Source organism: Neltuma alba, unplaced genomic scaffold (assembly GCF_004799145.2).
Source record: "Neltuma alba isolate B1F8T4 unplaced genomic scaffold, ASM479914v2 tig00011851_pilon, whole genome shotgun sequence".
Lineage (NCBI taxonomy): Eukaryota > Viridiplantae > Streptophyta > Magnoliopsida > Fabales > Fabaceae > Neltuma > Neltuma alba.
The window spans coordinates 20767-36326 of record NW_021636456.1 but is presented as its reverse complement, the minus strand read 5'-3'; the positions used below and the strand labels follow the sequence as shown (position 1 = coordinate 36326).

Below are 15560 nucleotides of genomic sequence, written 5' to 3'. Positions count from 1 at the left end.
TTGTATTTTGAAGTTTTTTAGTAGCATCTAAAATATTTTTTTGATAGCACCTAATGTCTCATAATAATTTTTGGTACACTTAATACTCTAAAATATTTTTGATACATTTAGCATCTTAAAATATTTTTTTCATAAGCATCAAATATCTTAAAATAATTTTTTGTTACATTCAGTATTATAAAATATTCTTTTAGTGACTGGCTTAAAAAAACAAAAATACAAAAAAAAGGGAATACAAAAAAAAAAATCTGCTCCTTCATTTTGCACCCAAAACGGCAGTGTTTTGGGTAGAGGAGAGCAGCGGAGGGACCTTGTCAGCGGAGAGAAGCCATAGCAAATCCGGGATTACCAGAGAAAATCTGGTCACTAGCGTGAGGGGGAGAGCGCAAAAGAGAGAGTGAGAAACAATGGAGGGTTCAATAGTTAGCAGCAGAAGCTATTGTGTTTCTCATCCTCATGCCCCTTCACCCCATAGATGTGCTTCATTACCAGCGGTCTCCAAACTTCCTACATTTTCAGCTGGATGTCCTCGGCCATCTCCTTCGCTCTCTCTTTTCATCCACCCGATACACAAGAAGTCAACCAGTAATCTCAACCGGTTTCATCGTCGAACCTTCATCGCTTGCTCGTCTGACAGGGACTTTGTAAACGAGGCTCCAGTAAAGGTACTTCGCCGCCTTCTCGACTCGCCAGGAGTTCATCAAGGCCCTGCATGTTTCGATGGTCTCAGTGCGAAGCTAGTTGAAAGAGCTGGATTCCGATACTGCTTTACCAGCGGTATTCACTTCTCAAGATCTGAGGATTCATTCGTTATTATTATTTCTGGCCAATGAATGAGGATATCAGTTATTGATCTGTGTGTTGATAGATGGGAACCATTCAAGACCATAGGTCACTAGTTAGATTGCTTGAGAATCAGAAGGCGTCTAAAAGAGTAAAAGATCTGTGATTATGGAATATTCTAAATTAACATCTTTAAGTGGCTTCTTTCTCCGCAATATTCATTCTTCAATTGGCTTTACTCATTACTTTGCTTCTTTTTAAGTTTTCCCCATCTTTGAGCTAGTTGATTTTAATTGTTTGGTGTCGATTTAACAACTGATCTTTTTAATACGCCATTATATGAAATGTGTCATTTTGCAGATGTTTGGATTTCAAAAGCTTGGAAAATTGCCATTTTCACTGCTACAGCGCTTAGCCTTTATATTACCCGTAAATTCAGATTATGTCGCCTTATACCTCGTTTCAGATTCATCTTCTCTAACTCAAAATGTTCACAGCACTTGAGTTTTGTTATTTGTAAAATGTATAATTGCTTTTTGTTTTTACAGAGCCATACTCCTGCCAAAAGGGTATAATGGCAAATCTAGGCCTTAGAGAACATTTGAAGATAAACAAGTGGTAGGAAGCAGATTAACAGTATCAATAAACATCAACCTCATTAACTACTTTATACTTCAGAATTCCGAGATGTGTTTTAGCTTGCGGATCAGCAACTTAACTTTTCTTGCCTGTGCTTTGGTTAGGTTTTTCAATATCAGCTTCCAGATTGGGGTTGCCAGATACAGGCTATATGTCTTATGGAGAAATGTTGGATCAGGGTCAACAGATTACACAAGCTGTGTCAATTCCTGTCATTGGGGATGGCGATAATGGATATGGGAATGCAATGAATGTTAAAAGGACAGTCAAGGGTTATATTAGAGCTGGTTTTGCTGGAATCATTCTCGAAGATCAGGTTTCTTTCTGTATGTCATGTTTTTATTCCGGAAGAGTTTTGTGGTGATCTAATAATTATCTCCATTCTCTTTGTATCTGTCTCTAACATCAATCCTAGTATTCCTTATGTCATGGACTTATTCTATTGTTTCCTTTATTAGGCTTGTTGTTGTTGTTTTAGTATTCAGTTTTTCCTGATAATTATGGCTAGGTATCTCCAAAAGCATGTGGCCACACAAAAGGAAGGAAAGTGGTATCCAGAGAGGAGTCAGTGATGCGGATTAAAGCAGCTGTAGATGCTAGAATAGAGAGTGGGTCTGATATAGTCATTGTAGCACGAACTGATTCTCGTCAAGCAGTGTCATTGGATGAAGCACTCCGAAGATCAAGGGCTTTCGCTGATGCTGGAGCAGATGTTCTTTTTATTGATGCATTGGCATCAAAGGAGGAAATGAAAGCATTTTCTGAAGTTTCTCCCCTTATTCCAAAAATGGTATTTTTTTCAGTCTGCAATCAAATTTTTTAATAAATATATATTATTAAAAAAAAATATTTTAATCATTTCTTATATGTAAAAGCTTCTAGGTAGTTATAGAATTTTTAATTAGTAAGCATTAAGCAATAATTGTAGTTTGTTTGTGTGTGTGAAGCCATCAGGAAAAATGTATGCATTATTGTAAGATCTTGTAGTCTTGTGTAGGCCAATATGCTTGAAGGAGGAGGCAAAACACCAATACTTGATCCTCAAGAACTTGAAGATATTGGCTACAAACTTGTGGCATATCCACTTTCTTTGATTGGTGTTTCTATACGGGCAATGCAGGTGACATGCCTTTTTCCTCTCCTTTTTCTAAGAAACAATATAAGTTACTAAATTTGCTTATTGGCAAATAAAATTAACTGAAAATTTTCTATTTATATCTTAAGATATTTGACATATAGAAGGAAATCCCAATACTCATCTTGAATAAGTTGTTACCATTATTTTCTTGATCTAAAATTAACATTCTTAAGGGTGCATGGAGATGCCAAATTCCAAATCCATGCTTTAGTTTAATTAATGAGTGTATTATAAGGCATCATTTATTTGCAGCGATACTCTCTTGTTCCCTCTCAAAAATATGAGTAGACAATCTATCTAAAGCGAAGAAGGAATTGCTGTACTGTAATGTTTGTAGGGAATATTTTGAAGCTAGAATAGTTTTATCAGAACTCCTAGGGGTTGATGATTTGGGATCTTTTAACTGAGTAATTTTGCGATTATAAATCTATCTGTTTTGGGGATGTTCTAAATGAGGTCAATCTACAATGACTTCAAATCTTGCAAATATAGTAATGGGGTCAATTGTCCAGTTACTAATGTGGCATGAAGAATTTTGGACCTCATGTCTGCCCCTCACAAGTGCTACCAAGTTCAGGATTGAGTTGAGACTAGAGGCGTTGAGCAGTTATTATGTCCATTTGTCGTGCTTGTTTACACTCATGAAATTGAACCTATTATATATAGCAAATTTTTTAGCTCATGATTTGGCAATCTATCCGACCTCTTTCAATGTTTCGTCAAGACTAAAGGATGATTTTGTTTTTTTGTAAAGTAATTAAGAATAAATTATTTCAATGACTTAAACTTGTAGGACTCCCTGACTGCCATTAGAGGAGGTCGTATTCCTCCTCCTGGAACCATGCCATCTTTTGAAGAAATTAAGGATATCTTAGGCTTCAATACTTACTATGAAGAAGAGAAGCGTTATGCTACAAGCCTGGATCAGCCAACGAGAGGTTAGTGAAAGACCTGTTACAGAATGCTTGTCTTAAGAGGCAAATAAAGCAATGGCGCCAAGCTTCTCATATGTGAATGTGATATATATCTCTAAATTTACTTTTAGATCATTCTACTGTACATTCTTGTTTTGCTTTCTTTTCAAATAATTTTGTGCTTATATATGTTGACTCAGCATTCTACTTCCATAAATGTGTGCGAAGGCGAAGTTCTTTTGCTGATAATAGAATCATCCCATGGGTTCATCTGCATAAATAATTATCTTGGACAGAATCTTGTGAACTTTCTGGAGAGTTCTGTTCGTGTGGAGCAAATATTCTCTTGGATATGTTTGATCATGCTTTATTGAGGAAAAAAACATCTAATTAATTGTCAAGGCAATTAATCAACTATCTTTTCATGAAGAATCCATCTCACCACCCTTGCATCAACTCCATGTCAGTTCAATGCAAATATATAAGCAGTCGAAGAGAAAGATCCACTGCATATTGTTGATATTCACATTGCATGTAAATAAATATATATTCCACAATTGCATTCTTATTGTATGCAGTTATTTGATAGTGAGCAGTAGCGTCTACAGTATACAAAGGAAGGATCAAGTTCATACAGAGGAGACAAGTCAAAGTTCTCAAGAACCCATTGTGGAAGTTATAACCCCTGATGTGTACAATAACTATGGTGCAGATGGTTCAAAGGACCCTTTTTCAAGGATCTGGTCTCGGTCTCTGAGAATCAAAATAACAGGAAGAGATGGATTTGAGAAACTTGATCTTAGGATTCCTGTAAGTCAGCTTGTGCTTCCAGAGATGGATTTGCATGTGAATAATTTTTATTATTTCATTATGTTGTCACACCTTACATTTAAGGCTGGAATAGATGCGTTATGAATCCTGATTTCTGAAAATTGTTGTAATTCTTACCCATCTACTCAATCACTTTGAGAAGCTAATATTTAGTTCCTTATTTCTAGTTTAACATATGTTACTCTATTGGGCATGTAAAGCACCCATATCTTGATCTCCTTGTTTTCTTTTGGTCATATATAGTTCTGCAAGTACTTCCTCTATGGTCAATGTTCTATTCATCTCAATAAGTAGGCGGATCTTAAGTTTCATATGATTGCTTGTATCTTGTTATGTTTTGTTCCATGAAAAAGTTTTCTTTGTTCTTTCTTCGTTTTTTGGCTGATTTTTTCCCCCCGTTATTCACATCATACATACAGGCGGGATTCTTGGAGGGAGTCACAAATATAGTTCCAGGTACTATTCAGGAATTCTTCCGTAATACAGTATAAATTGATATCTATTCCAGGTTTGCAACCTAAGCTGACAACTTCTGTCTCAACTTTCCACAGCTCTGGGGGGCGTAAATCTCAAAGAACTGTTGGATGATGCAGCAGGGGAAGTTGGGGGCAAACAGTTGTTGGATTTTAATGACACTATGGGTGACAGAATTCAAGTATTTCTGGAGTGACACTACATTCCCATGGTATATTGTTCTGGACTGCTGGCTTTGCTAAATCAAATCGGATAAAACCTCATCATAGCATGTTGAAAAATTAATGTTGATTCATTTATTATTGAAGTAAATGACCAACTTGAAAAACATCTACGTACCCAGGGTATTGTAGTTGCATTTGCTATCTAGTAAATGCTATTCCTTCAACAAGGAGATGATCTAGTTTTTTTTTGAAACTGTGTGTAGAAATTATAAGAAAAGCTAAACTTGATTCTTTGTTTAAGAACTTAAGCTTTCTTGTTTAGATGGTCATAGAACTAGATATTATTAACAAGGTATTGCAAGGGGTAGGATTTTGTCTAATGTGGCATGTTAACTTATGATAAAAACTATTCCTAAGCCACCACTTAGGACCCAAGTTTTTGAATTGAAATGGTGGTTGACAAATATGACGGCAAGAGCATTTTTAAAAAAAAATTATTATTGAGAGTTAACGATGCCTGCTTGCCATCTTCTTCTGGCCTTTATTCTTTATCTGTTGATGATGCTGTCCCAGGTTTCGTTAGATTCATAATAATGGTAATAAAAGTAGGCTGGGATGATCAAAGCCTGCTCAAGGCACCCCATGGGGGTTTGAAGGGCTAAAGTGAGGCCAGGTATCTAAACCCCAACTCTCGATTGTTTCCTGTAACTTTCACTACAACTACACTCGAGAGTCCCAGAGATTACACGGACTAATGATACCATGTTTTCAGTTTTTCTGTTTTCTTTTGGGGTGTAACCCTTTGCAAACGGATGAAACTATAAGGCGGCTCGAAGGGGTGGATTATCTGCATTTTCTTGATTCCTTGCTCTTTAACTCATGGCACAACTGATGCGGGGAATCAAACAATGCGCAATCTGTCAGCTTGCTGCAGTTTAAGGGTTCTTAAAAAGCATGTCCAAGTAGGCACAGCTGGACGAAATCATGTCATGTTTTCTTTTGACTCAGTATCGACTTTCACGTCATACTTGGAAAAGCTTCCGTTGTTTAACAATTAATTATCGTTAACCAACTTTACCATTCAAACCTGAACTCTTAAGTATATGCACAAAATTTCTTTTTTCAAAAAAAGATCTTACGCCATCAAAGTTAAATCTACACGCACGCCCGTGCATATATTTCGCGCGCGTATGTATTGCATCCATCTCCTAGGTTGGCGGGAGAGATGTCGTGGTGAGTCATTGAGCTTTTATTCGTTGTGCCGCAGAATTTGGCAAGATCAAATTATGAATTTTTTATGTTGAAAAACGAGTAGAAGCTTGCCTAATAATGAATCCATGGATCAGTGTTTCTCACTGAAGGTAGGGAAAATTAGTAGTTTGGACTTTGGATTGATTTTACGCCCTCTCACTGCTACTTGTTCAACCAAATCCAGTTCTTATCCAGTGTCAAAAATTTAAAAAAGTTTGATTGCCAAGGAGTTTTGAATTCTTTTTTTTTTTTTTTTAGAGGAATTGAACTTTAGATGAAATTGTGAATCATGAATTCTAAAATAAGAGACTACGGAAGTATTTGGCAATTCCTCTGCCGCAAGATGAATAGAAAGAGGCAAAGCTGGAAATCCGACTCATAACAACTGTGCTGCTTCTTAGGAGTCCAATTATCTACAATGTTCGAAGGAGAGTTTGTAAGTGCTTGCTTGCAGTCAGCATTCCATCGTGAAAATCTTGTCACCCACCTACTTGTGTTCAGCCGAAAATTACAAATATAATACTATGTCCGATCCTAATTATAAAAACTAATCAATTAATTGGAAGAGATTAAAAAAACAAGTTAAGTTAGTTATTTATAATAAATATGTTATCTTTCTTGAAACACTCTTACTAATCAAGTATATTTGCTAGAACTATCATTGTTAGAAGAATTATCTTTAAAAAAAAACTTAAATATAAGATAAAGTGAATTAGAATCTTATATTTAAACAAAATAAAAATCAAATAAAGTCTTATATTAAGGATCGGAGGTAATAGTAGTAGTAGTAGTAATAATAAATGAAAAAAGAATATATTAATTTTACACCACATATTGGTGTGCAAAAATGAAGAACGAACCAAAAGGACAGTAGCCTGAGGTTATTCTAATCATTCACTGGTACTCAATACAAGCCAAAGCTCCTATAGAAACGTGTGACCCCAAAAAGAATGACAAAAGCAGATGTTGAACAATAAACATACATCACACCGGGTCACTCTACAAAAAATTACAACTCTTGTTAAAAATACAGTGCTTTAAAATCAAATCTCAAAATGTTGACCACCAAGGTAGTAGCACACTTGCACCAGTATCGCCACGCCATCTCTTCATTGTAGAGTGAAACAATCGGAGTAAGAATACTTTACCTTGCAATCTAGAAATGATGCTCATTTTCATCGATAACCACCGCCATATGGCTGGTGAGGGTAACCACCTGGACCCATCATGGGGTTATAGTTACCGGGTATGTTGGAGCCAGGGGGCATACCAGTAGGAGGTTGCATCTGGACTCCTTGCCCCATATTCATCCCCATCCCCATTGATGGATTAATGCCCCCATAGCCGCCCATACCCATACCAACACCAGGACCATTGCCCATGCCCATGCCCATGCCCATGCCCGCCCCTGATCCCATCATCGCGTTAGCCGGAGCTCTGAGGGCACCAGCACCAGCACGACCAATTCCTGAGCCCGATCCCATAGCTTTACCCATGTTCACAGTCGATGTTACAGTGGTGGTTGTGGGCTTCTCCATCCTCTTTTCCTTTCTATTAATGGCATCAAAGTCAATTCCGATATCTGCCAAGGGGTTTATTTTAGCTGCATAGAAAAAGCATAAAATCAATTATTCAAGCATATGAGGTGTTCCAAGTGAAGCAGGTTATAGAAACATCAAATCAGAACAGCTTGGTAAGGTGTGATCACTCACGGCCAGATATGTTCAAGTTAACCAGTCCTCGGCTTAGTGTATCTGCCCAAACAGTTGATTTTGTCTCGAACTTGTCCTTGGATTGCAGAGAAACTACAGCAATTGGTCCAGACGAAGAAACAGCATAGGATGAAGCATTAGGAGCACTTCCTCCAGATGAACCAGGTAAGCTACCTAAAACATCATTTTGTTTTCCCCCGGGCACACTTTGTGGTTGATGGGTAATCGATGAGCCAAAGGGAGCTGCAGTGCCCTGTTGTGCAACAAAGTTCCCACTGTTATGCTGTGATGCAGGGCCAAATGGAGATTGAGCAGTAGATCCTCCCTGCTGTAGAAAATGGTTTGCACTCTGTGAATCTTGTCCTGTTGGAGCTTGAGAGACCATCGATGATGGAATAGAAGCTGTGGATCCTTGTGGGAGGAAGCTCTCACTGCCGATCTGTCCATTATGTCTATTTTGGGACTGAGAGATGTTTGGAGGCTGTGGAGTCAGAGATACCGCCTGAGAGTTGAATCCACCATGTAGATTAACATTTGGCTGTGCAGGTTGACCCCCATGAGCAGAAAAAGGTGGCTGTGTAGAATGGTCACTGGGAGATGAAAATGCATGCTGTCCAGGTTGGCCAGTGTGAGCCGAAAAGGTCTGATGTGGAGGTTGCCCAGCAGGAGTTGTAAAAGGTTGGGTGTGTTGGCTAGTTGGACCTGAAAAAGGAGGTTGCATTGATTGGCTTGTAGGAGCTTGAAAGGCTTGCTGGACAAGATGGCCAGGGGGAACTGAAAAAGCTTGGTGTCCAGGTTGACTTGTTGCAGCAGAGAAACCTTGCGGCGCAAGTTGACTGCTTGGTACAGAAAAAGATTCTGGTGCAGATTGCCCAGTTGAGGGTAAGAAGGATGGAGGTGAAGGTTGGGAAGCAGCAGTTGATACGTTTGGGTGTGAAGTCATCACAGGTAATGGTGCTGGAGGAAGAATATCTGCAAGGATATCAGTTTCCTGCGGTGGAGCTGACAAATCTTGAGGCAAGAACTGGGAGCTTGTTGAGAAAGATTGCGCATGAGGGGCACCAGGCGCAGAGAGTGGTGCAGCAGAGAATGAATCCCCAAACCCAAAGTTCGAGACATTTTCTGAGGTAAGACCACTTGATTGGGATGGTTCAAAACTCTGATATGTCTGAGGTTGATTTGAAGCAGTTTCTGCAGAAGGAATAGCCTTGAAAGGTGAATCACCAAATGGATCCTCAAATGGCTGCCAAAAGTCATCCAACAATATTAGTTTGACAAAAATCACAAAAGGACTAATATTTGACAAGAAAACAGAGGGACGTCTCACACACAAAGGCATTAAAGCATCTAAGAATTATTCAAAGCATATGTGCTTGTATGAGCCATCTATGGAAGACACTCTCAATTTCCAAATCGGATCTCCTTCACTAAAGATCAAACTCATTGCAGACCACAAACAGGACTGAAATTAATATTGCTGGTGACTTGACATGATGTCTTCTAGTTTTCAATTCTTTTGCTAAAAGAAATATTTTTTAAATAGATTTTTCTTTAAGTTAAAATAATACCAAACCCATTCATCATACACAATTTATAGAGATTTATCCGCCAACATAAATTCACCCATTATATGGAAAAATAAGCAGTTTTATAACCATCCATCATCCATGAACAAAATATCAAGTGCTTTGTCCAACTGACAAAGGGGAAAAAAAAAATAACACCTATGTACACTAGAAGTGCAGCCACACACAAATCCTACCTGATTGATGTTGTTGGACCCAGATGCTGCAAAGGGAGCTGCAGAACCATTACTTGCATTGGCTTCAAGGGCAGTGGTTGCTGAAGTGGCTGGCACTAAAGCCAGTGCATTTGGAGAAGAAAATGACTCCGAAAGTGAGCCAAGCAAGTCTATTTCAACATTTTTAGAAGCAGCTGGGGCAGCTGAAAAGAAACATAAAGATGTGCTAAGAGTGTGAAAGTTCGTGAATATTACCAGCAAAAAAATCGATCTCAAAAGTTAAAATGCAAGCTCTTTATGACCATCAATTTTGAAATTGAGATTTTACAAAATATCAAATAACTGCCAATGATAATTCCTGTTACATATTGAAGTCCACATTTGTGGAGTAAATATTAACAATTCATTATACTTGGTAACTTTATTGTACTACTCTTTACTATTCCCCGAAAAAAAAGACAATATTACAAGGAATCGGAGCCTATTGCTATCCCTTCCAGCCGCACGTCCTCTCAGCTGTGGCTCATTACAGCCTAAGTATTCTGAATCATTAAGCTCTTCGTGGCTGTTAAGCTGAAAACTCCTTCGCCCAAACCTGGCACATGGCCCACCACCGTATCTAGAAGACCCTAATTATTCTAAAACTTTGTACGTAACAAAGCTTGATACAGATTATTTGCGTATGATCCAGCTTAAGTTTTTTTTTTTTTTTGGGGGGGGGGGGTGTCTACAATAATGTACATATCAATTGCATTTGTAGCCCTACGTATTAGGGTAAGGGCTCAATGTACTCATCTCCATTTATTCCCCCATAAATAAGACTAAAGTGTAAGAGAGTAAATACACCAATAATATCCATTCATCTTTCTCACCCTGGTTTCTCAATTCCCTATGGCATATTAAGACTAAGGAAAAAGTGCAAATCAACTGCGCCGTCATGCCGCATGCCATATAGGTGAACATTCCCTGAAAGCAATCCCAACAAGTCTATAGTCTAGTAATCCATCACATGCTGTTTTCTCTATACACATATGACAAATATAATTGCCATCTTAACTAGAGAACAGCTACTTTTACCCCTCTTTGATTTGGGAATCCTGCTTCATTACCGGATGCATAGCAAGATGCAGTTTCAGATCTATCCATAATTTCAGCAGATAGTGGAGTGTGCATACCACTCCATAAAGTATAACTTAATACTATGACAAAAGTCTAGAAGACAGTCAACTCATCAGGGAAAGAATACCAGAACCTATCTTGCTTCACTTGCAAGTTGCAACCACATAAATAGGCAGCAAAATTGCTACAAACTTGCTTAGAAGCAATAAAAATCCTAGAAAGAACGTTGCATACCTGATAAAGGACCACGGGGATCAAATTCATCAAAACTCTCAACTTCGTGGTTTGCAGATGGAGCAACACCAACAGCAGCAGTTGCCAGGGTTGGATTATTGCTTACATGAGGAGAAGATCCTGTATGAGCAGAATTTTGAGCCATATTATCATTTACATTTGGAGAAGAACCCCTTGGGACAGCAGCTGTTGAAGCTTCTACATCCCTGCATTCAGCAAAATATTAGTTAGTAACAGTTTTCTGTTCTCGGTGCTTAGTACATCATGTCAAGTATAAAATTCAAACCTTTCACCATGCATAGGGCTTCTAGATTCGCTAACAGATTCTTCATAGCTAGGAGGGCCACCGACATTTTGCTCAGAAAGTTTGCGTTCCAGCCTGTCATTGTACAGTGAATGATCAATCTCAATAATACCAAAACGGAATATAAAAGCAGGCACAAAATGATAGAAAAGAGACAGGAGAATAAAGTGTAAGCTGATTGGGGAATATACCTTGCTTCCAGAGAACGATCTTCAGCCTTCACACTGCTACCTCTGAAAGGACATAAACGATTAAGTACATGATTAAGCCATGCTCTCTCTTTACTTGTATGTTATGATCCATTTCTCTTTATTGTCCCAGAAAAATATCATAATCCTGATGATAAGAGCAGAGCATTTGCATATCCTTTTCTAGCAAAAGCCCAAAAATGTTCTTCATAAAAGGAAGATGACAGCTTTTTTCAGAAAGAGTTTTAAATTAGATGACATCAAGGAGGGAAGGATCCAGAGCTAAATGAACATTTAGAGTAATATATATAAAACATTTTATCTCATTCACATTAGTTGAAAAGATAACTTTACAGAATGAATAATCAGATTCAGTTACACGGGCACACCGAGATGAATGTTGGCCATCATCATCATAATTACGGTCACCATCAGCACTCCTGCTTCTTGAGCCATGCTGGTAATCATCAGTGCTTGGACTTCTACCCCGGTATTCATCATCCCTATAACCATCCCTACCATAGCGATCTTCATTATCTCTGCCATAACGATCACCATCACGACTATACCGATCATCTTCCCTGTAGCCATATTCTCTTTCTCTGCCATAACCATACCCATATCTATCTTCATCCCTGCTTCCATATCGATCACCATCATATCTATCACCATAACCTCCACTGCCAGAATATGACCCCGGCTTATACATTCCACCTGTTGAAGTGTTTCGAAACCTGGCAACCCATTTACAACAGTTACATAGGTACGAGAAACCCAGATATACTTACATCTAAAGCACATTAGACCCTGTGATTCCAGACCTATAATCTGAAAACCAACAGTTTCAATGGAAAACCAATCGATCTTCTAAACCAAAAGAAAATAAAATGCCTGATATAGCAATGTCAGGTACTAGCTAAAAGCAGAAGCAGCAAAATGACCAAGCCACAAATCAAAATCAAGTAGTGTGAGCAGACTTACTTATCTCTGTTAGCAGCAGCTTTTTGTCTAACTTCTATTATCTTTTCTTTATCATTCACAAGGAGGACAAGACTCTGAGATTTCCTCCTAACATTGTTGCCCTGGTCTCTTCCACTGGAATCAATATATTGAAAATCGGACAATGTCTGTTGACAATTTCACATGGCATTTACCATCATATCAAGTTGCACTCGAAATTTACAAATAGTTTTTAAAAAAAAAAAAAAAAAGGGCCATCTGCATGACAATTGTTAAAGAACAATGTAACTTCAAGTGGAATCCAGGAAGAAGAAATTACAGATATTTGATAGGCATGTTCTCGGATCTCATCTATAACTCGTTCTGACCCATGAGCCACCAGATACTCCAGAACTGTCAAAGCCTGTTAATCAACATTATTAACCTCAAAAACTATAAGAACATTTTAAAACCAACAAATTGTGTAAAACAAAATGTCCTTGGAATGCATTCACCCTATTCACCGCAGCACATTAAAGAGCTTAAAAAATGTGTGAAAACATGTATTCTCAATTTCTTTATTATGAACAACTCTTTGGAATGTAACAATCAATTTTATAGTAATATTATTTGTTATCCTGCGTATGGATACAATTTAATATTTATCGACTATAAGTCAATAAATTGTCAGATTAATATGCTATAAAAACTTTCCATATTCCCATATTTTTTTGGGGAAATGAAAAACGTGCAGTGTCTTTGCATAGCAATAGTGCATAGTTACGGTTTTGGAAAAGGAATAAGAAAAGCAGCAAGCATTCATGAAAAAATTCAACTAAAATAGAAGTTCAATGGAAACCTTGTAGACATGCCGCCAATTCTTGCCAGTGTCATTAATCCGCTTCCAGATCACTGCCATAATCATCTGGTATTCATGGCTGCAGAAACGGTCAATATGAGCTTCTAAGAAAAACTACAATATCAAGCATCAAAAAAGTAGAAGTAAATGCTTACTAATTTCTGGTTGCCTGTGCAATATCTGCCAGAAGTGATCCATGAGGACCCCATGGTTCATTGCTGGTAGCATCAAGAACCTGGAAGCAGAAGATAGAAGGATCAACCTAATCCAGAATTTCCTTCTAAAATTATACTATGAAATCTTCAATATGATGAAAAATTCCGATAGAAAATTGTCAGGCTTTGGACGAATCCTTCCACCAATAATGAGAATGAAACATGGATTGCACACTTTCACAAAGAATGTCAAAAGAATAAAATGTTCACCTTCTGTTCGATCCCAGGAACTTTCAGCACTTTCTTATTTACTTCTCTTTTACTACAACAACACAATGGAGTGAGGCAGAATAAAATAGGACTGAATTCCAAAACAACATTAAAAAAAATGGCAAATTTAATCATAAATAGTCCAGGAAAATGCTTATTTTTCAGTAAGAATCCGAAATTATTCTATGTTTAGAAAATATAAATTAGTATGATTTTGCAGACGGCATGAATCCATACATATTAGGAACTGATAATCGCTATTAGGTCCGTGTCATTTTTTAACCGTGAATTGACAAACAGTAGACTTACAGGTCTCTAACAGTTTGACCAATGGCCTTCTTCATTGTAGTTGGTGTTCAGTATGATATATGAGCCAGCACCACAGAAACTTGTCCTATTTAAATAAAGCCTGCCTGAATGCAACATCAAAATTGAACACATGTTGAACGCCCAACTCAATCAAATAAAACATTGATCATATGAAAAGGCTTGACTACAGAGAATGACTCATCAGAGCAATCCAGTAATAACTCTCGTGAGAATCTGAATGGATCAATACCAGATAGGACTATTATCCTATATCACATCTCATAAAGTTAATCCCGGCGCGTGTCATAAATTTTCAATCGTAAAATACCAAAACTGATGAAATGACGTGAAATATATGAAGTCTTGAGAGCGGAAGGGGGTTAGACAGAACACCTACAACTTCCTCAGACAAAAAGAATTGAAAAGAACAAAGAGAGACCAAAAGGGGAAATCAGGACAGCAGACAAAGAAATGAGAAAAGCACAGCCTTTATACTGATCCAAAAAAGCCACCAATGAACAAGGAAAGAAAGACTGATAATAAACAATACACCATTTACATGATCAAACCCAAATAACAAGGTATTCCAATTCAGACCGAAGAGACTCATCGTAACAATGATTAAACTTAATATGTCCAACACATGCATCGGATCGAACACATTGAAATCTGAAAAAATCAAATCCAAACCAGATCTGAGTAACGCGAAATGAGATCGAACCTGATCCAATCGGGCGCTTTTTGTCGGCAGGAAGCGGAAAATGAATATGGTAGTGAGGGGGAGAAAACAAGACAGATATCACCAGAGATAAGAGGGATTCACAATACACAGGAGCTCTAGGAATTGCGATTCGATGATGTCTCACCCTCAAACAACCATATTACACCGAGAAAGAGAATGATGAGGGTGCCTGGGCTGTCTGCTGGCTGGCTGGCTGGCTGGCTCTGGATCCCCTTATTTCTCTTCAATTTTCTCTCTCTACAAACTCGGAGTTAAACGAAAGAAAAAAGGACGAGAAAGACAGCGCAACTTACACGCAGAGAATTGAGGAATAAAAACCTTTTCCATTTTTTATGGAGAATTATTTATTGTTATTATTTATTTATCAATTATCAAAAATATGCATGTATTGTTATAATTATATGCTTTTGGAAAAGCCTCTGGGCAATAATGATGTTTGTGCGAGCGAATGCCATCCAGAAAGCTGTATGGTTGAATGAATCGCTCACCTGTTTTGACAGAAACACAAGCGCCAACTTTTATTTATCTAAATATTTTTATTTATTTATTTTTCGTTATTTCTCTATACACAAGGGATACAGCCAATTTCTTTAATTCGTTTTATATTGGTCAAAATAATTAGGAAGTTTCCATTTCTCATCACGATAATTTATTGTCCAAAGTTGACTGGTTATACGTAATAGGCAAATCAAATCTATATTCATACTCGGCTTTCGTTCTCCAGCTATTTTCCATTCATATCTTCAAGGGAACGTTTGAAAACTCAGGTCTTTTGTTTTATATATCAAAGGTCA

General features: G+C 37.7%; 2 protein-coding genes across 6 annotated transcripts; one reads left to right on the top strand and one right to left on the bottom strand.

The window, feature by feature from the left end:
• The first annotated feature begins 364 nt into the window (after positions 1–364).
• Positions 365–6023, top strand: LOC114718580 (2,3-dimethylmalate lyase). 4 transcript variants are annotated; one of them, XR_003737831.1, is made up of 10 exons: positions 365–777; positions 1527–1738; positions 1931–2212; positions 2420–2542; positions 3354–3498; positions 4064–4284; positions 4725–4761; positions 4857–4990; positions 5517–5616; positions 5716–6023. XR_003737831.1 is itself a non-coding variant. In XM_028903941.1 (9 exons), the coding sequence occupies exons 1-8, from the start codon at positions 408–410 to the stop codon at positions 4973–4975; spliced, it is 1509 nt and encodes a 502-aa protein (XP_028759774.1). In that variant the 5' UTR covers positions 365–407; the 3' UTR covers positions 4976–4990; positions 5517–6023. The 4 variants fall into 4 exon arrangements, 3 of the variants coding, with proteins under 3 accessions (XP_028759774.1, XP_028759775.1, XP_028759773.1); XM_028903941.1 differs by having other exon boundaries at positions 5517–6023; XM_028903942.1 differs by lacking the exons at positions 5517–5616; positions 5716–6023 and having other exon boundaries at positions 4187–4284; positions 4857–5428.
• A 965-nt stretch (positions 6024–6988) lies between these two features.
• On the bottom strand, positions 6989–15052 carry LOC114718574 (clathrin interactor EPSIN 3). 2 transcript variants are annotated; one of them, XM_028903930.1, is made up of 14 exons: positions 14746–15052; positions 14025–14128; positions 13716–13767; positions 13446–13525; positions 13291–13369; positions 12772–12855; positions 12474–12619; positions 11882–12226; positions 11496–11537; positions 11287–11379; positions 11001–11206; positions 9669–9850; positions 7907–9149; positions 6989–7797 (listed from the first exon to the last, which is right to left on the bottom strand). In XM_028903930.1, the coding sequence occupies exons 2-14, from the start codon at positions 14057–14059 to the stop codon at positions 7370–7372; spliced, it is 3015 nt and encodes a 1004-aa protein (XP_028759763.1). In that variant the 5' UTR covers positions 14060–14128; positions 14746–15052; the 3' UTR covers positions 6989–7369. The 2 variants fall into 2 exon arrangements, with proteins under 2 accessions (XP_028759763.1, XP_028759764.1); XM_028903931.1 differs by having other exon boundaries at positions 14025–14124.
• Positions 15053–15560: the final 508 nt, after the last annotated feature.